The sequence below is a fragment of the Malurus melanocephalus genome, unplaced genomic scaffold, assembly GCF_030028575.1.
Source record: "Malurus melanocephalus ecotype Western Australia unplaced genomic scaffold, MMel_1.1 scaffold_41, whole genome shotgun sequence".
In the NCBI taxonomy this organism is placed as follows: Eukaryota; Metazoa; Chordata; class Aves; order Passeriformes; family Maluridae; genus Malurus; species Malurus melanocephalus.
Window position 1 is genome coordinate 89,722 of NW_026623273.1, and position 22,321 is coordinate 112,042.

Below are 22,321 nucleotides of genomic sequence, written 5' to 3' on the forward strand. Positions count from 1 at the left end.
AGGGATGCTGGAGGAATAAATTCCACACTGTTCATGACTTTCTACATTACGATTGCTCCAAAAATCTTTACTTTGTTTTAAGAYATGCCTTTAGTTCAAGTGTTAACCAAATGATACAGTTTGGAGTGAGTCCTTCAAGAGGGCAATAAACTCTGTTGAAATCTGTCATTGTACAAGGGATATTATCCTCTTTCACTCACAAAGAGAGTGAGCAACTTTCATAGCTGATATACTATGAGAACTTAGTAATTATTTACAAAACAAATGCAGTAAGTCCTCCCCTGCTCTAACTACCCTTCCTGAAATAAACAAGGCAGTTTGATACACACTGCTTTTAAACAGCCATAACAAAACCAAGTCTGGATGATGAGAGTAAGGCTTGACATGCTATAATGGTAAAACAAGAAAGCAAGAGTGTGAATTTAAAATTGAACAGATAACCAAACCAGCCCTTTTTGTAAGCATTTCTGCAACAGGCTAAGCTAAGTCACACAAATGCTTTCCCAGTGTGAAGAAGTGCTCACACAGGAAACTATGACAACTACTTAATCACGCACAAGCCCATGCTGACAACCCCCAAGTCCCAGCAAAAACAAGCACAGAGAAAGAAAGCTCACAACTCTGCAAGGCTTGTTTAACTTCGACATTCCTGCTGTCAAAAACATGGCGTATCAAACAGTGAAGTCACACCACTCTGAAGCAGAATGAATCTAAAATTGGACCTGTTTTGACGATGCACTTAATCAGATACTGGTKCTGAGTGTCTCTGCTGCTCATTACCACTCAGGCTGTAAAGATGGAATGATGGATGTGCTGGGCATTGGGAGGCACACAGAGAATAATGCTGCAGGGGATATCTGCCTTAAGTTGCCAATATTTTGCATCAATGACTGTCCTTCTGCCTGAATATTCTTATTTTTTCACCCAGGAATCAAACCCAAGTCAATAAGAGACAATCAAAAATTATAGCTTTGTGAGATGCTTTCCGAGGAGTACATTGCTCAATGTAATTTGAACTTTCTGTGTTCATTCATTTGGCAACTTCAGTGTCTGGTGCCCCTTATTTTGGTGAAAATATTAATCAAATGGTTTAGAAGAATAAGGTGAAGTTTCCATTAATTCCAAATTCAGAAATTTGGAATTTCAAATTTAGARATTTGAAATTAGCATTACTAGCTATTGGTAAAATGGCACCTGAATGCAATTTAACTTGAAGCACAATTATATTAAAACCTAAGGAAAAGCAACTGTCTTCTAATACAGAATATAATCCCTGTGGAACAAATTTACAGATTACAAATCCCCAATAAATTATGTCTATGYCATAACATCTCTCACCAAGTAACTTAAGAGCTGCTAACCTAAAAATAACAAAGAAATASAGTTTTGGGGTACCATGATAATGAAAATGAGAATTAAAATGTATGGGCTTTATTAAAAATTTTTCTCCTTGTCTCTCTGAAAGTTCACTCATTCAAAATTTATGCAAAAAACCTCAAAGTGTCATCTTGAAACAGTTGTCTCTGCATTGTCAGGGTTGATCTGATTTTCAGTTTGGTTATCCAAATAGTACGCAGAAGCTCTTGAATAAAACTCCAAAAGTTTCTGTTCCATATTATTGTTCTAAAAAATCATGTCCCATGAATTTGGTTCACATAATAATGAAGAAAAACCAAACTGGTTAYAGGATTAGAGATCACCAACCTGCTGCAGAAAGGAACACGACTAAAAGGCTACCATCAGCTCATTCATAACAACAAAGACACYGAGGTGCTGGAGCATCCAGAGAAGGGCAACGGAGCTGGGGAAGGGTCTCACAGCTCTGATGTGGAGCARCTGAGGGAGYTGAAAAGAAAAGGAGGAAAGGAGAAAAGGAGGCTCTTTGTCACTCTCTACAGCTCCCTGAAAGGAGGGTGTAGCCAGGCAGGGGTTGGGCTTTTCTCCCTGGTAACTGTGGATAGGATGAGACCAACTGGCCTCAAATTGTGCCAGTGCAGGCTCAGGTTGGGTGTTAGGGACAAGTTTTTCTCCAAAAGGGGTGCCGAGCCCTGGAAGAGGCTGCCCAGGGCAGCAGTGGARWSAGAACCCCTAGAGGTATTTAAAAGAGRTGCAGATGTGGCACTTTAGGGACGTGGCTGTGTTGGGATAACAGCTGGACTCGATCTTAGAGGTCCAACCTAAACCATCCAGTGACTCTATTCACTAARCTGGCATGCTGCAGGGAAGTTTTGGCTGACACCAGAGAACTCGGCAGTGAAAGAAAGTCCTGAAATGTTCAAACATGTTCTGTGGAGCACCTTGGACAGCAAGAAAGCTACGAACCAGCAGGATTCAGAAATTGGCAGCACAGGTCTCTGAAGTTGCCCAACAGCTCTCCAAAGTCACTGAAGTGATTTCTACCAAGTGATTTTCACGTTGTAGGCTGTCCTAAGACAAACTCCAAGAGCTGCCAAGGCTGCAGGAATAGGGCACAGAGCATCAATGCAAGGAAAGGTGCCAGAAAAAAAAACCCCAACAATCAAAATAGGGCACAGAGCACCAATGCAAGGAAAGGTGCCAGAAAAAAAACCCCAACAATCAAAAAAAAATAAAACCCCAAACCAAACCAAAACAACAAATAAAGAAACAAACAAAACAAACCCAAAACACAAAAACCCAAACCAAATCAACAACCCCCCCAAAACAAAATAAAATGAAAAAACCCAACCAAAAAAATCCAAAACAAAAAAACAATKCCAAACAACAACAGAAAAATCCCAACAACAAAAACCCAACAAAAACAAAACAAAACAGAAAAACCTGTGCTGAAAGAACCAAAGGATGGAAAAGGACCATTAAGGGTTGTAATTCCATGGATTTGAGCAGTGTGAGTGCTTTAGATGGACGATTTGCTCTTTGCAGGTGGCTTGGACAAGAGAGAATGTGGTTTTTTGAGCTGTGAAGATTGCAAGCAGTCTCTGAAGAGACTMGAGGCAGCTCAAAGGGGTCTCCACCTCCTGGCTTTATTAAGTTTGTGCACASAGCAGCAGGCTGTGGGTGTTGTGCCACAGGGACTGGGGAAAGTCATTCCTCAGGCAAAAAAGGGACTTGGGCATCTCATAGTATTCATGCTTATACAGGAAAATCCACAAGAACAACTGAATCTAAGCCTGGTAAACATTGGTAGTCCTCTCCTCATAAAAAAGTAACTATGAATAATCACATTTGGTTCATGGATTCTAAGTAAACTCATCCATTTTGTTGTGAAAATATTTTACTTCAGAAAATCGGCGGCTCCACTTTTATCAGACACCAAAGTCCCTATGGCACTGATACCTATCAAAGTCCTAAAATGAAGAACCATTTTGTTCTGCTCCCAACAGAACCAGAAGCTGAAGCCCAGCAAGAGAGGTAGGTGTGTCAGCATAACACTCTCCTCCAGGCTGTGAAGTTCTTTCTTCCACTCTAGTCTCTCCTCAGCCAGGGTTTCCTGTGATTTGACCAGGGATAAACTGCTGCAGAGCTGAAGGGGAGCATGGAGAGCTGAAGGAGAGAAACCAGAGGCTTTGTCATTTCATGTTTCTACTTGCTTTGTCATTTAGTTCATGGAATCACAGAACAGCCCTCTGCAAACACCTCAGTGAACCACAGCAGCTCCCTGGAGAGGGCAGACTGCTGCTCTACACACACACCCACCTGCTTTTTCAGCCTTGCAAGAACTGAGGAAAGGCAGATACCCAGACATCCCTCCACACAGGTATCCTTCATAAAATGCTCCCTGGAATACGCCCGTCATGACAAAACCAATCCTTTTTAAGGGCTGAGAGAGCACAGGTGCCTGTCTCAAACAGTGTCAAGATCACAGATATGGAACCTGTCATAAGGCAAGGCACCACAGTGAGAACTTGAGTCAAGCACAGAAGGGAGGAATTTGCAACAGGAATGCGCTATTCCAGGGCTGGCAGAGGCAGGATCTGGTTAGCACATCATGGTTAACACAGCCAGACAAAAATCACTGCTGAGGCAAACCAGGAGAAGGGAAGCACCTGCTCACATGTGCACCACCCCAAGCTATGGGAACACCATCTGTGACCATCCCGTGGCTGCCCAGAACTCAGGCTGTATAAAGGTGATGCTCCAGGATGCTGAGAGTGAGGAAGGACCCATGGGATGGTGCTTGATCCATAGATRGTGACCATCTTCTGCTCGATCTCACCCTCCCCCTCCTACTCCTGCTACTTCTATTTCTCTCCCTCACGTTCATTTTTAAATAAAATCCATATTGTTACTTCAGCATATGGTCTTGTTTGCACCCTAATTCGGGCAGAGGATCTTGCACAAATTGGATCCCAAGGTACACCCAGCACTGTTTTGTCTGCTTATGCCACCCCATGCAGAATCACAAATGTCAAGTGGGTTTAAGAGCCTCCTTTGTGTCTCCAAGAGCCAACCTGAGCACCACASGAACTCCTCACTGGCTCAGCATGTTCCTTCAAGTTAATAAAGCAAACTCAGCCACTTGCACCTCTCTGTGCTTGCAGATGATCAGTCCAGAGCCAGCTGGGAGCAGCTGCTCCTGCCTCCTCTCCAGGAGGGATAGGAAGGAAGTCAGAGGCAAACACACGCAGGCGGCACAGCACAGCTGGGAGATGCTCCCACTTGTGACCATCCAGGCTGCTGAGTGGCCCCAGAAGAGGATGCAGCCTCCCTGCAGGCTGACCTTGCTCCAGCTCCAAGCTTCACCCTCACAAAAACTGAATCTCAGCAGTTTGGTTTGAAACTATCTGTGAAAGGTGCAGCTGATGAACTAAAGCTGTTTCACATCATCCCACCCCTGTTCTGCTCCCTGTCCTGATCTCGCAGCATTCTGCTGTGCCTCCTTCCCTAGCTGCACCTCTTCCCTTCCCAAAGCACCAAACAACTCCCCTCACTGAACACTCGACAAGGTTCCAGCTCAGCTGTGACTCCCAGGAGTGAGTCCAGGCATCTGAACCCCTCACAGCACTTTGAGACAGCTCTCTGGATGTCAGCACTCTCTGCACCAACGCCTCCACTGCACTCGGGCTCGTTCTGGGTCAAAGGCAGCTCAGAAAGCGCTGCTCGGCTCATCCCCAGGAGTCTCTGAACTGCTCAAAGTGTCAAAACCTTAGRGTTTTGAGACAGTTGTGCCTGTCAGACCTGCTGTAACCGTGTGAATGCTCATGGCACAGGGGTCATTCCTCTCAGCCATTCCTCTCAGCAATCAGGATCCGGCCGCTCAGAGCAAGAGACTGAGAAAATTTAATGTGTGCACACAGAGTGCTGTGTTCTACTTGGCAACAGTGCCAAAGAATACCAGAGTATTTCACTGATTAGCACAAACATGATCTCATTGTGTGGGAATAGTAGTGARCATGAATATCTCCAGTGTTACACTATGAGAATAAATGCCAGCGCAGCACTTACCTTACATATAAAAAGTAATACAGTCCACCAGAATATATATTGTAGAGAATAGCACAAGCATCTTTCAAACAAAATTCCTCAGGAAAAGTTATTAAAGAGGATCTCTTTATGTTTACTATATAAACTGCATGACTTTGCACCTACTCCACATGTTTCTAATGTTAGGTTTCTGCTACACGTTTTGGTACTGGATTAGTATTTTCTGAGTATTTTATCATTCAGTTACTCAAATATACTCACATTTATAAGAAATAATAGTTTCTAGCTCAGCTTTCAAAAAGCACTACTTTAACTGTGACATATTTCAGACAATCTCTTTCAAAATGTCTACAGAGGGWTTAATGAGCATGCATATGTACAAAATTTGGGGAGCCTAATTGAAACTAGCCCCACTGTCATCCCTTATTTTTTCAAACTGCCACCTCAAAAACATTGGGTAGATTTCAAGAAGACAGATTTGTCTACTGGAACTCCTTCACTTGTGAACATAAGTCAAGAATTCCATTTAAAACCTATTTTCAAGACTGGATTTGAGAGAGTTCACCAGCTGTAAAATGGTAGTCCAGTTATGAAGCACTAGATTGAAACAGATGATATCAAGTCCAAACATAAAGCAGACAAAATTAATTGTCTTTTTTTTTTAGATGGTTCCAGGCAGAAATTTGTATTTGCAGACTTGACAGGTTAAGAAATAACCTTACCTCAGCTCCTAAATATTTCAGTAAAAATGTATCAGGGTGCATTTTCTTATATAAATTAATGAAGCATCTAGTAAAATACATGTGGGATTATTTCACTGACCACTAGCAATGAGAATTTCCTGGTCTTAGAATCAACAGTTTAAAAACTTTCAGCTAGCTACCTTGAAATTCTGACCTACAACACAAAAAGGAAGGAGAATGTTAAAAAAATCTAAATTATACTTTCGCATTTTTTTCGACAACTTATCTAAAGTCTATCAACAGAGAAGAGAGATGCTTGTTTTTTTCAGAACTCACCAGAAGCTATTCTCTATGTCAGCTGTAGAAGCAGCTATGGTATATCAAAGAAAATGTATCATACAATTTGCYAGCAAAACACACACAGGGACAAGGAGGTGGAAGAAATGTACTCTGAAACCAAATACAAAGCATTTGCAGTACTCCCTGTAACTTTTAAACAGAAGTTTTTCTGTCATCCAAGTAGGTGAACAGAAGGTCCATTAGTGTTCCCTGTCCAAATTGCCAGATTTTATTTTAGCACTGCATTTCAACATTTTGTTTAGCTTATGGGTATAAACACCATATAAATGTGAAARTTCCTTTTCACATTTGTTTTCTCAAAAATATTTTCTCACAGTTAATAGGTAGTGTGCACTAAAAGTACTTAAGAGTGATTTTAAAAGCCAGAGAGCAAGACAGTAATCTGTGCTTTCCAAATGTTCCGAAAATTGTGGGAAAACAAGTGTCCTTGGCTTTTCAGTGAAGTGAAGATGAGATTAGGTAGTTACATTAGCTATTCTATGAGATATTGACATTCTCAGGATTTTGGCAATGATCTCATTCCACAGATTGCACCTGCTCATTAATTCAGCCAAAGGTAAGTTTACAGTGGGACAAACAAGAGTTTATTGCAGCACAMTGGACATGGCACAGCAGACAGGCTGGAAAACAACAGAATTCAGGTCATGRTGCCAGACCTGTCTGAGAATCAAGGAAAAACAGCCTTTTCTGAGACCCTYACATTGGCACAGGCAGCTCAGCTGTGCTCCCTCCAGTCTTCACCTCAGTCGTTTTTGCAATCCCCATTGCAACCTCTCCACATGCAGGATGCTCACCTCTCCCCTCTGCTGTCCTCACAYCAAGCAGCAAACCAGCAGCTGACTGCAGGCTGAGAAAAGTCTGCAGATCTGGAGGAAACAGAATCCTCCACGCCTTTCTTTGCAAGGGAGTATGAAACACACCGTGCTGGACCACAGAGTGCCATTAGAGAGCAAATTAACGCAGACCTGTGCTTCCCACGTGATGGAAATCCAACACCATTTGCAAAGGCATTTTAGCTGACAGCTCTGCCTGCTTCATCCCTTCCAGTCTGTCACTATTCTGCTCTCATCTGWGGACCTCAGAAATAGGGCAGTACCAAAGCAATTTCCGTAGCAAAACCCAAGCCTACAAGAAAAGCATCTCTAACCATTTCACCTGCCACCACTGAGTTTTACAATGTAAGAACCTTAACAAATCAGTCTGAAGATACCAACAGACAGTAATATTCAGAAATCATACCTGAACTATCAGAGCAAACAAATGGGTAATGCCATTTATTTTATAACAGAACTAATTAGCTATTCTAATGAACTGCACAAACCCTTGTGTTTGACTTCTAATGTTATTACATTTATAGCATTTAAATTTCAACTGCCTTTTTTTCCCCTTGCTTCTTCTGAAACCATGAAGAATTTCCAGATACCACTCAAAGATATCATGACTTATTTTCAATATGAAAGGATTGTGAGGAGYAAGATGAGCATGAGCCATTATATATAAATAAGAGTGAAAATGGCTGAATCCTACTCCTTGGTTCATCACCCAGAAACACTTAGAATAAACACATATTTCCCTAAAATACTGTAGGCCATTCAGTCTTTTGATCACCATCATGTGARATGAAATTTGAAAGGAAGATGGGGAGTGGGGATAGTGCTGAGTGACAGGTGCCAAATTAGTGAAATTCTGTGCTTTATTTTCTCCATCTCCCAACCCTCCTGCACMTGTCTGAAGACCTCCACGCTCGAGCCTTGCTGCAGACACAGAGGCCACGTTCTCATGAATCCATCATCAGTAAACATTCCCKGCACTGAAGTTCATTATACATGAAAAACAGCAATTACAGTTCACCCATCATTCCTGAAACCTGAAATCTCAGTTTCAAGTGTTCAAAATCCAGTTTCAGAATGTCAAGTATTCCAACTGAATTAATGTATAATGTCTGTGACATAAAAGAGAAAGAGCTACTAACAGAATAGTCTTTGAAGTAATAGTTAAACAGTTAATAGTTAAATAGATGATTTTTAATTAGTTTGGTTTAGGTTACTAAGGAAAAGAAGAGAAAGGCATTCTGGCATTCTGACTCTTGAAACAAAATGCTATTCTTTCAAGGTTTGATATGATATCATTAAGAAATGCTGCATGTGCTATAACGTTCTTATCTCTGGGCTTACACAACAGAGTTTATTTGGCCTTTCTCCGGACCAGCTGTTGTTTTTTTCCATTCCATTTCCCCACTGCATTTAAAATACACCAACCCCACTGGTGTGCTGAAAGGAAAATGCATGCTAGCACTCTGAGGGGCCTCCCTGTCCCTGGCTGAGGCCAAATGTCCTGTGGGTCAGATGATGTTACCAAGCACTGCAGCCTTCAAAGGCTCAGCCCCGACCCCGCTGTGCCTCTGCCGCAAACATCAGCACTGAAAGCACAGCTCTCACAGACGGGAACATCCCCCTGAGCCTGAGACTTTGGTCAGTCCCCAAAACCAATTATGCTAATATGACATCTTGAGAATCTTAGACACACACTGCTTTTAACATTTTCCATCCTTAGAGGTGAGTCCTGAGAAGAATATTTTCCAGCTTCATGACATTTTGAGAGGTGACTGTTGAGGTTCTCCCGCTCCAGCTCGGCACACAAGATTTCATTTTGCCTGACTGAGCCACTGGAGGGGCACCCACACACAGACAAGAGACACTGAAACAGCACAGCAGGGACAGACTGGAGAGCTGACAGAAGCATCTGTAAATTGCCAGAAGGAGCAAAGGGAGGAACATCATAAATCACATCATCTCGGAGAAGGCAGCCAGCAGTGTCTCTGAGGTGAGAGGGTAACAACTCCTGCCACCAGGCATCTTGCATGAGCAATCCTTTTGGGGTAAAAGYAGCCTCGGGTGACCTGTGTCACACTCAGGTCTTCATGACTACAACTGCACGGGCTAAAGGATGTTTCCAGATTTAGACAGTTTTGAGGGTGACTTTTCCCTTTGATTCCAGTTTCCTATTAGACGCTGATTGTCAGAGGCACTATAACCTGCTGGCTGTCACAAGCCCATTAATTTGCTTCCATTTCTGTCATGCACGGAGTTGAGGTTCACCACTAGCATCAGCTTTAATTAACTGAACTCCCTGAGCTCAYTGCCTGCAGAAGACGATGCCAGAATCCTTCGCAGACAGGAGCAACTGGGGCTCCTACACTAAAATGCCAAGAAGTTTGAAAGTGTTTGCTAAGAACTAGGTTTGAACTTTGAAATTTGTACTCCTGTGGAAAGAGAATCAAACAAAGCCTTGCCAACAGACTGAGCCTCTGTTTTTTTTTCAAAATGACAATTTCAGTTTTCATTTTTAAATAGTCCCTGGCTCCTATTGTCTCCAGGAAGCCTGAAGGTGATAAAGGTATGTAAGTGCATTGGACCAGAAAGAGGGAAAAATCCAAGTTTGCCTGAAAGAAACAACCAGTTCACATTCATCATAAAAGAGTACTACCAATTATAGCTTAAGGAGAGAAGAATATTCAAAATATTTATAATAATGGATAAAACCAAGTTACACCCCTCAGCTGAGGAAGAGGTCGTTTAGTAACCCATTCCCCAGTATAAAGCTTATTTCCACCTCTACAGCTTTCAGCTGCTTGTCAATCATATCAGTCTAGGCTTTGCAGAAAACTCCCATTTTTTCCTGCCCTTCTTTCCTGTGACCTTCCTGTCAGACAAAATTTCAGCCCTCTCATCATCTTCCATTTACTCTGAGGAAGACCTGACTGACAGAAGCACCTCACCATGGGCAGTGGRTGCAACTGGGACACTGAAAAGAAAATGTCAGAAAGCAGAGAGTGCTTCAGTGAATATTTTATCTGGAGAATGTCAGGCAAATAATGCCAGGCATATAATACAGAAAATGATCCCTTGTTAAAACTGCAGTACTTGAAAGAAGAGATTGATTCAAACCCAAACCTCCACAGAGCTGAGGGGAACACAGACTGGGGCTCAGCCAACGACAGTGCAGATCAGAGWGGAAGGAACTTGATTCAGCTTGTTTTAATGTCTGGGCAGGCAGGAATCTTGCTGCTAACTTCACCTTTGGCAGACTGGGAGACAAGCTGAYGCTGTGTTTTAACTGTGTTTAGAARTATTTTWAAAGTATTTAAAGTATTAAAGTATTTAAAATATAAAAATATCTCTCTGCAGCTTCAGCTCAAATGCTGTTTTGCAGCTGTGCAAAATATTGTAACAAGACGTTTTTTACAAGAAAGAAGGAATTAACACAGGACATAAAAGCCTTCAGACATTTTATTTTGTACAAACATTACTTTTGGGACAATGTTTCTTGATGTGGATTAGAACAGCTTAGAAGAGACTTTCTGCAGCAGTCTAATTTATGTGCACAAAGACCTCATCACTGCYGTTTAAAGAGCACAGGAATGCCTACTTTTTTCAGCTAAAACACCTGATTACATGTTCTTTGCTGAAGCAAGTTTATGTTGAGTATTTGCAAGAGAAGAAAAGTAATAACTATAAATAAGACAATGGAATAAACAAATCAACATTCTCTTATGTTTTCACAGAGAAACCTGGACATGCAAGMAAATAGTTCCACTGAAAATATCTGCTGTACCTTTTAGCACAGAAATCTTCTGGCCACCTGTTTTTTGGCATCAAGATGAATGTCTATTTCTTTGAGATAACTCCTTTTCATAAAATTTAAAAAAAAAAAAATTAAAAAAAAAAATTTAAAAAAAGCATGTAAAGCTCAAAAACAGCCCGGGGGTGCAGAATATCCATGCAGCCCAAACAATTGTCYGTGATGTGCGATAAATGCAATGTGGCCCCCTGCTCCCTAAAAAGAGGGGCCTTACAAATTAACCTAAGTAGTGGTGGATATAAAAAATAACCTCCAAATTATGCAGCTCCCTTCATTCCCAGCTAACTATAAAGCTAAAATCTAGAGGAAGATTATGACTACCATTGAAGCAAAATTGATCCAAAGGCGTCTCTCCAAGCACACAAAATGCATCCAAGCTCAAGCAGCTGCTGGGACACTGAGAGTGAAGGACACAGCCACAAGCAGGGAGGGGACAAAGCTCCAAGGACACAGCGTTTCATGCAGAAAAACTGAGCTCAGACCCTTTTTAAAATGGATCATGTATGACAGGAGGCTCATCAAGGACATGCAGACTTTGGAAAACTAATATTGAACACTGAGCCCATGTCAGTTCATCAGCCCCACAGAATGAGTCCAGCACTTCTGAGAAGAGCTGGAAAGCTGTGTTCTGCCCAGAAATAATAAGGTAATTGTAGTTTCTTRTTAGAAGGTTCACAGAGAGTTCAGTATGACCGAGAGATCTGGCCCTAACCAGACTGAAGGCTCAACATCCCTGCCAATACTACTCTGTCAATGGATCAAGTGTTCTGAGCAAATGTTCGAACTCCTGAATCAAAAGTGTTTACCGAATGCAGCCTGGCTTTCTGGGTTTTCTATTTTAACAGTGAAAATATGATTCACAATTATTCAAGGCTACTGTTATTCTACAAAAGAGAAAGGGATGGATGTGATTTGCAGCAGTATAATTTTAAAGGRGTTCTACTGCTCTCCAAATCAATACTGTATCATTTCAGCATTTACATTACTAAGGCAGCTGTTTACCCAATCAATTGCTAACCTCAAGGAGTGCAATAGCATCACACACAGTTTGATAAGGAAAGCTGTGGGTACACAGCAAGAGCACCACATATTCCTCTAAGAGAGCATTCAGAAATGCTGAACTAAGTCAGCCTGGATGCGGACTGAGATTACTCCATCTGAGGAGTAGTTTAGCAAACTTTCAATGAAGCCATGGAAGAGATCACAGACTTCCCTTAAAACTACAGGAAAGCAAACACAGTAAGCAAGCATGGTGTAGCAAACACTCTTTCTTCCCAGTGACACAGTGGCTGAACAGAAAGACTACTGAATCACAATGAGGAAAACTTCTCCTTCCTTACAGTTTTGATTCATATTATTTAGAAAGTGGCTTGGCACAGAACTTTAAAATTTATTCAGTCATTGAGTGAGGTAGTATATATGATGCCTTTTGGTGGCAGAAGTGATAGTCATGACTTTATAACCACAATCTTGTGTTGCCACATTTCTCTCCCTCACCTCCTGTGTAAGACAAGCACTTAGGGAATGCACCTTGCTTCAATTAATAGGAGTTAATAATTCAGTGAACTACTGGAAGTAAATTTCCATAAGAAAGGAGAAGAACATGAGGAAACAATCAAGGACTGGGAAAGCAGGTGCACTGCTATCTCAGACCTTTGCCAGCACAAATTTCAGATCCACTTTGGTAAGCCTCAAATTTTGACTCCTTCTCATTTAACTGGAGAGAAAGAATTACACAAAATTTTATTTAAAATATTTTATGCTTTTCTCCTCTACCTGTACTGAGAGCAACTAAAAAAACCTCCAGTGTATTCTTGAAAATGGAAACAAAGTTAGAATCTTTCGATTTCACTCCATGATGTTGACTGGAGAGGGGGAAATGTTTTGGTGCCTGTTGATAGCAATTGCCTCATTAACTGCTATGAAAAAMCAGTTATTACGTCTTTGTTACCCAGGTACCCCACCTTTGAAATGCTATATATTGCTGTCTGCGCAAGCAGGCATTCACTTATTTCTGCTCAATGCCAACTGTTTCAGAGATGAGCGATACTCTCTGTTCTTCTGCAAGATGTTTGCTTCCTTGTCCCTGCTTTAAAACAGAGGTCATTCTGACTGAATGTCCCTATTTGCTCTGTTTTTCATGGCTAGCATCTCATGAACAGCTTAGAAGAGCCAGCTGTAGGAAGATGAGCTATGCACAGAGAAAGGTGATCTTCCCAAGACTGAGGCTGAATTAACCTCAGTTCTTAAATTCCAATGTGCAAACTCATCATGCTACGAATGATAGTCTCTGTGTCCTGGAGAAGCCAATCAAATGAACTTGGTTTATAAGTGATGTTTAAATACAGCACGAACAAATACTGGGAAAAATGTCAGCATCTTTCTTTAACAGAGACAGAAGCTACACAGTCTGAACCATGTGTTCTGAGCTAATAACCAGGAATTCAAACAAAGCTGCTTACACTGGCCACAATGTACTTCTAAAAAAAAAAGAAGACAGGTTATTATTCGAAAATAAAACATTGTCCTGGGCTTTCTTCCCCCTTCTTCCTTCAAGTAATTAAATTAAGGATTTCAGGATCAAAAGCCAGTACTACTAGTTCATGCTGTACGATTGCAGACATAAAAACTGAAGAGAAGCCTTTGACAGTATCAAGTTAATCATCAAAAAAGCAAGACCACAACTGAATAAAGTACTGCAGTCAGACAAATCCCTAGGGAGTACAACAGGTAGTTACTGTCTGAAACAGTGAAATGGCATTCTGGACTCTGTTAAATGAACTATGCCACCATCATTGAAAATACTTAAAATACAGTTTCGYGCAGACAGTGTTGCTCTGCTCCCTTCACACAGCAGCCAGCCTCTTGYCTCCTTTCTTCCATCCCATCACAGTTCCAATTGTGGAGGAAAACTGCTCCACATGCAACAAAAAAAAAAACCAAAAAAACAAAACAGTTTTAAGATTTGTAACTCCTCTGCAGACAAGGAATTGGAGACCCACRTCAAACCCAAACTAATGCTAACTTCTGATCTATCAAATCCTTCAACACCAAAATGAGGGTAAAGCAGATGACAACTTTTGTACACCTAAAGCTCCAATTAAATATTCTCAGAGATCTATTTTAAGACCCTAAACCTTTCATTCCTTAGTTATAYACTACAGCCAACTGCAGAAATCACTGGGTTGCAATCTGAATAAACTCAACTGCTCTCTCCCTGTGAATGACAGTGACCTGTCCTCCTCACCAGCCCAAAAAAACCCAGTCCCACTGTTTGGGTTATATCAGTCCCCTCTTAGTAGCACTTGGTCAGGAAGACCTTCATTACCTCACTCCATTGTCACTCACAAACTTCACAAAAATTTCTCTTATTTTGCAGCTCACAAACAAAACCAACMCCTTGTGACAGACGGCATGGAAAGAAGCAGAAGAAATGGGAGGTCTTCTCTTTTTCTCTTGAAGAAAGGATAATTCCTCTCCTCCTGCATTACACCTCAGAGCACTGTCAAGTTTTTAAGATAACCTATTTAGAAGAGCAAAACAATTTCCTCTGCTGTGGACACAAAGGATTAAAGAAGTTCTTTATAAGGCACAGGGTCASGTCTCATTTATCTTTTCTGCTGCTTCTCACACATATTTCAAATGGCACAGTAAGACAGGTGCTAGCAGTGTACAGTATTGTTAGTTTCAAGATTAGCAGCTCAGTTTTGCATACAGCTAATGACTGAGTCATCTGGCAGCTCCCCGAGCAGCAATGGAAGTGTACGGCACAAACAAGTTTTAATTTACGTAATTCATCACAATAATTTTCCTCCAAGTATCTGAAACTGTTAAAGACATTAACAATTACCGAGTAATTAATATAATAATTGCAAGGAATGTCACTGATTCTGAAGTGTTACTGCATGTAGGTGAGGAAGTTAACAAGAGGGTTGGACCCTGGATATTCATGCAGTTGTTGCCAAAGTAAAGCTTGAAAAAGTTGTTGCACAACGTTTCTTCCAAAAGAACAGACCTTGCATTAAAAAAAAAAAAAAACCCCTGAAAAAAGACTGCACAGGAAATCAGCAACTTCTACTTACTCCCTCCTGTAATAATTCCTTCCCTTTGGTTTTGTCTATGCAACTATTCTTCATATTCCTTACCTGACAGGCTAGTTTCTAACAAAAAGATTTCCACTGTCAACACCGAACTCTATGCACTGACTCCTAAGCCTCCAGACAATGGAACTTTTTCCAAGCAAAAATCACCACTACACCTGAACCTGGGCACACACCAAACAAGAAATAACTCAGGCATCTTATTTAATTTTCCAAAGTCAAAAAGATGAGAGCTCAAATAAACAAATGCAGACACTCTGTATGATGAATTTCAGCCCGTAAGACTAAAACATCTGAACACCAGTTCCTGTAAAACTTAGAGTGGGCAACTCTACATCAGCTAAACCCCAGCTCAGCAGGGACAATACTAGGATTGAAAACACAAAACTAAGTATAATCTGTAAAACAGAATTAGTTTTTACTATTAACTGTGAACTGCAAATTGAAAAAGTTTTGCTTTGGAGTGATAACAAAAGGCATTATTCTAGGCTATTTATGATGCCATGTGAGTGTATGAGCTTCCTGGCATCAGCCTCAAAAGCATGAAGTACATGAAATCCTGAAAAGGTGGCAGAGCCAGCTTACTACCTTTAAAATTTATTTATACRCAAAGTACTCACCAAAGCCTAAGTAGTGAATGCATTTGGCACAGAAAGCAAGAATTATCTCACTTTCTCTTTTCATTCCTGATTTCACTTCTAACAAGMGCAACTGCTCTGACAATGACCAGCATAAACAGAATATGACACTGAATTATTTCTTTCTTTTATCCCTATTGAAAAGTCTACACAGAGATGAGGTAATAAAACACAGAATGGCTTGGTTTGGAAGGCACCTGGAAGATCATCCAGTTCCACCCCCTGCCATGGGCAGGGATACTTTCCACCAGACCAGGCTGCTCAAAGCTCCATCCAGCCTGGCCATGAACGCTGCCAGGGATCCAYACAGCTCCCCTGGGCAACTGGCTCCAGAGCTTCATCACCCTCAAGATAAAGCAATTTTCTCTAATATCTAATCTAAACTTCTCTCTTTCAGTTTGAAGCCATTCCCTCGTGTCATGTTACTCCAGGTCCTTGTAAACAGACCGTCCCCATCTTTCTTGCAGGCTCCCTTCAGGTACTGAAATGCCACAATTAGGTCACTCAAAGCTTTTCCTTCTCCAGGTTGAGCAACCCCCTGGTGTTCCATCCCTCTGATCATTGTGGTGTCCCTCCTCTGGACTGGCTCYAGCAGGTCCCTGTCCCTCCTGTGCAGGGTCCCCAGGGCTGGATGCTCCAGGTGGGTCTCAGCAGAGCGGAGCAGAGGGGCAGAATCCCCTCCCTCCCCTRCATCCCTGGATGCATCCCAGGATACACAGAACACACATCATGGAAGTTAAGGCCCTTTGAGGAATCACAGTGGTTATATCCTATCACACAAAGGGAAAAAATACAATGAAGGAAATGCTTTTACCCCCATGCCCTTTTTCACGCTGATTATTTAATTTTTATGGCAGCCACGATTACTGCTTGATCAAAAGCAGATACTACCTCTAAACTGGCTCAGTTTAAAATAGAAACAGTAATTACAGTATATTACTTTGTTAAGACACTATCTTTGTTTGCCTGCAATATCATGAACACACTATCACCAGAAGCAGTTCTGTCACACTGGAATGAGTGACATCAGACAGGAGTTTAAATTGCAAAGCCCATTAGAGCAGACTTAGCTAGTCAGAGTGAGGAAATCAAGGGAAATTATGCTCATTTTTTTCCACTGTCCAGGTACAGCCAGTCTTTTTCTCTCTCATTCTGCAGGACTTTGAAGAAATATACAAGAGGCTAAAAGTGAGAGGTAGAAAGAAAATAAGCAGTGCACACAAAGCCAACACACATCATGTTCCCTGGAATCTCCTATCTTCTCTCCACTCTTGAAATTACTGCATACAGATGTTATTTCACCCGTCAAAGAAACCTGGAAGACTGTAGGCAAGAACAACTTCCTCTTTCTTCACAGGCAAATCTAAACTAATTTCTCTTGTTTATCCCAACACTCATCAGCAGGAATGAAAATTCAGGGAGCTGTTTGAAATTTACACCAAGATAAACATCACCATTAGACCCTCCTGGTTTTGCAAACCCAGGGTTATTTCCTAATAAGTAGATGTACATTTTTACTAGATGAAAAATTAATTAGGCATTCTTATTAATTCTTATGGCTTCCTCTCATCTCTACCTTTCCAGTGTCACAGAATATTGAGTAATTCCCYCCATCAGCTTTCTCATTTCCCCATTACCATTTTGCACCACCCTGGGCCAGCAAACAAGAAGTGCCATGCATGTCTACGGCAGGAAATACAGCGGGGTCAAGCTGTTCTTTGCTACTTTAATTTACCAATTCATATCCCACTGCAGTAAAATGTCAGCAGCAGTCATGATGGAGGATTAAAAAATTCCTACATTCCTCATTTCATTTCCCCATTCCTGAAAAGGAACCAACTTCTTTTAAACCACTGACCTGTGAAAGACAGAAACACATGCCTGTGTGTTCTGCAGCTCTATTTGTACATAACCTGGGCCTTAGGTCATGTAGGTAATTACTGATCCATCCCTACCARTTCCATACCTGCACAAAGCTTGGTGCAGACTCAGATTCAAAGCCTCAAACACCAGAGAACTGATACAAAATTGTATGAAATAAATCAAGGAAATTATTTTACTGAATCAAGGGACTGATTTTGTAATTAAGAGGTGCCAACTACCCTCTAGATTCACTCCTTCTTCCCAGCATAGGGTATTAGTCTGTTTTCCCAAAAGATACAATCCCGAGTATTACTACTTGACAATATTTCAGCTAATTCTACCTCTACCAAAAAAATCTCACTCTGATGCCCTCTACTTCACTTTCAGAATAATAAAACTCTTTAAATATTCTGATAACAATCACAAAGGATCTAGAAATCCTAAGTTTAAACCATGGATTAGAGGGGAGTTATTTTATATAGAGGACACAACTTGCATGAAGTGAGCACATTTTATTAAACATTATGCTGACTGCAAATCTTGTCATCGCAGAACTCCTCAAGAATCCAAATTTCAAACTCACTGAACAGTTCTGGTTGGAAAAAAAATGAGGGGTAGAAAGGATCAATGGTATGAAAAACATATCCCAGCAGCTGTAAGGAAGATTTTTCAGAAAGGAACCCAGATGGGTGGCTCCTGTGGCGTTTTGACTGAGATGCTCTTGTTTTGCATAATCTTTTCTTACAGAATTTTAAAAAGCCTGGCAGAAGGAAAGACACACACCACTGGAAAACAAAGCTGCTTAAAAAGACTCAGAAAGCAAGTAGGCAGAAATCCAGCAAAATTGGTACCATTTAGTCCACATGCTTGCTCCTTCTCCATTGGGATGGCCCGTCTTCTCCTCAAAGCCCTCTGAAGGTTATTTGCACCATAGATAATATGGGGATGGGGAGTTCCCTCCTCCTGTGGATGCTTTTTAACGGGCTCAATGAAGTAATCTCYGTGGGGCAGATGGAAATATCCAGTCTGAAAATAAGCACAAAAGAGTTAATCTCTCCTGCTCAGTACCAGAAGTCAAAAATAAATACACTCTTCATGCCACCATCCCCGAGCTTTTCTCATAAGCCAGTCATTACACTGCAAAAATACGAACACAAGACGTTTTCAGTATTTATTTTGATGCATGCATCAAGGCTGTTTCATACCCCACAAAGACGTAACAGTCCAAAGGGAAACAGAAAAAATATCTCCTCTCTAATAACCTGAAACTGAGGCAAAGACTCTCATATCTTTACAAAGCCACTAAAAGGTCAGAAGTTAATTTGCCAAACATGATGCACGAGGAAGAGCTGCATCTTGTCCTTCTGGTGTTTTGCATCCATTCCCCCAAGAACAAGACTGGAATAGAAGCTGTTTCATAAGTACAAATCAAAATTCAGCTCCCAGCTGCAATTCCACTGTCAATTACCCAGCCCATCTGAGGGGCTGGACYGTGTGGTCCCTGCTGGACTCGGACTACAAACCCCCACCGGCCCCCAGGCATGCAATGGAAAAAAAATAAAGGTCTTCATGAATTTGTGAGCCATTAAAAGTTTACAATAGACCAGCTAACAAAAGCTGCAACATTTCACGTGCTGTAACTTTTGCATCAACCTCCCTGAAATCCAGGGCTCTGGATACCCATCTGGACTACACAGGAATTTCACACCTCCCTCTGTGTTATCCAGGAGACAGTTCCAACCAAACGTGGCCTCGATCCATTGTTTCTCAGCATTTTTGCAGGGATTGAGAACACTGCAAAATCATTGTATTGCCCTTCCACTTCAAGATACATGGAGCAGTATTAAATCTAAAAGCAAAGGGTCTACTGACAGCCCAGACCACACTGGGAATGTGGCAGGAATCTGGGGTATTCCAGCCTTATGGCTTTATTTCCTCTTCATATTCTTGCTGTGGTCAGTGCAGCCCTCTCAGCCTGTTCTGGATCAGGGAAAAAAAAAAAAAGCAGTAAAACTCAAATCCTGCAGCTGCTGTACTCAAACCTAGAATGACAGACAAATYCAAAAATCTTTTGAAACACTCCAACGCTTCCCTGGATGGGTGGGAAAGCCAGTATGAGGGTAAGGATGTGAAAGAAATCACATGAATGGGAGGAAAACATTCTTACAAAATTCTAAAATAACCGTGGGCTCTATACAGAAGGAGACAAAAGGCAGCTCAGTGAAATACCTTCTGTCTGTTTGCAGCAGGCTCAACACATCCCACAGCAAACCTGGAAAGTAAATAACTGTGACTTTGTAATTTCACAATTGTAATTTCACAATTTATCTAACAGTTCTGAAGGGCAGAAACCCTTTCTTTCCAATGCAAGTCARTTTTAAAGCCAGAGGCTGGCATTGGTTTGAAGGCTTGTATCCACCAATAAAGCATCATAGTCACGTGTTTGTCCATCTGGGATTACAGCTACTGCCTGAGGGGGCTTTGTTTCACTTTTAAGAAAAAAGAAATTGAGWTTTCTGACTCTCAAGCAACATACAAAAACTGCTCATGTTTCTTTTTAAATTATAAATCAAGGCACAGGACTGGAGTCGTGCCACTGAAGCAGTAAATCCCATGTTCACGCTGGATAAAGCTGTCAGGCAAAAGTGAATCCAAACAGCAAGAATGCCTCTGCAGTGGTCAGACCAGGAAATCTGTACATGACTTTCCTCAGGGAATGCACCCTCACAAGCCCTTGCCCATTCCTTTTCATCCCACAGGGTTCAGTTGTAGATTGAATTATCTGATTATTCTSTGGGTTTTTAAGCCAGCTGGAACAAGAAAGAATCAGCCTTTTTCACCTGCAGACCCTAATTTTTTTTTTTAGAGCAAGTGACAGTAGTCACCAGATTATTGTGCCAAAGTGCATCTGTAGATGAAAGAAAGGCAAGGCAATCATATAAAAGGTGAAATAAATATATTAGTGGCAACCTCAAGTTCCCTCATGAATGCTTGCATGTTAAAATTCACCTGTCTATACAAGCTTTATGGAGCAGGGGAAAAAAAGCAGAATTTCACTGTATGAATCTGAAAAGTTCATTTCCAGCACACAGGTGCTTTCCAAAAGCTTCCAGAGACTTCCAGCATTTACTGAACTCTTGCTTTATATTTGCACTTTCACCCTGCACCAAGAAATTAARTGCTGAGACCAACTGAGACCAAATTAAAGAAAGACCAATCTTCACATTAAACTTACCAAAAAGCACTGAGAACTGGCAAAATCCCCTTTCCTGATTAAACATGTCCTTGCTTTTGTTCTTCATAGATGTTCTTTTCTGACTCACAAATAAAATTACAAGTATTTTTCATTGGAAGTCCATTAGATTTCAAACTATGTAAATACAATATGTGCTTTTTCATAGGAGCTTTTTACCTGCTTTTGAGTGAATTCCCACAGCCTCAGRATACACAAAGGAGGGCAGTTATGAAAGCCTTGTCAGAAAAAAGCCATTCGTATTTACATTTATGAAAAGCTTCAGTTATCACCTCAGAAAAAGATGACTGCAGAGAAGTTTTCCACATTTGAACATCCTTATGAAAAGCTACCATGTAATGCAGCAATAGAAATGGTATTTGTTTGGGGGCTAAAATGTTTCTCTAAAAGCCTGCAGGTGAATCTACTTCTTGACCACAGAATGTTTTTATAAATTGCTGTTCTCCCCTCTTTCAAAGCTCACTCTTTGCCCTCTAATTCTGACATACTGTGGCTGAAAATGTTTTCCATACTGTGCTCAGGAGTGCTGCTACATCACTTAATGGGAKTTTTAATTCATGTGTCCTGTTATTTTGGCACAAACAGCTCCATGAAAACATCACATCTACACCGCATGTGGAGGACAGTGGTCATCCCAGGACACTTCTGACTTATTTTATTTCTCAGTAGAATCTGCATTTTTCAGTGGAAAGCAGGTATTTTTTCACATATTTCTTTCAGTCAAAAGCTTGGGGGTTTCTCAAATACATTTTCTGGCATATTTTTTTTTCAGTCAGTTCCACGTGGGAAGCTGAAGCTGAATCCTGTGGGAAGGGAAAGAGCAGCTTTACCCTTGGCTATGATTCTGAAATTGCAGTTCTACCCCAGACCAGAGGGGCTGGAATTAGTGGGTGTTTGTCAGGAGAAAAAGGGAGGCAAAAAACAACAATCTGTAGTCTAAAGTTACAATAACTGATCATGTTGACAATAATGCCAAAAAAAAAATCTGTAGTGACAACAGTGTGCAACTCCTTGAAACGAAACAATATTTTTGACAACAAATTTCAGACCATATTCCTGACAACCAGGCAGCGACAGACTCTGAAAATGCAGTGACTTTCAGAAGCAATATGAAACAAAAACATGGAGGTATGATCCTGATTTTACCTTTAGGTACTTAGCTCCAGGTGTTTATTATAGCTGTAACACACGGTAAGAGAAATTAAGTTAGAATAATAGAATTAAAGAAAGAATTAAGGAAAAAATTGTGACATACTAAACATGCATTACCAGAGAACTGCAGCTGCAAATAATCTAAACTGARCTTGTGAAGTAAATTATCTGTTAACATTACACATCCTAAATTTATTTTAGCTAATCACTTAGTTCCTTTCTGTACAT

At 41.0% G+C, this 22,321-nt stretch overlaps 1 protein-coding gene across 1 annotated transcript in view; it reads right to left on the reverse strand.

The window, feature by feature from the left end:
• The window catches only part of ADAMTS12 (ADAM metallopeptidase with thrombospondin type 1 motif 12), a 141,962-nt gene that overhangs the window by 70,674 nt on the left and 48,967 nt on the right, over positions 1–22,321 (reverse strand). Inside the window, exon 3 of the mRNA XM_057364647.1 lies at positions 18,540–18,714. Coding sequence (XP_057220630.1) covers positions 18,540–18,714 — 175 coding nt within the window. The remainder of the gene's footprint in view (positions 1–18,539; positions 18,715–22,321) is intronic.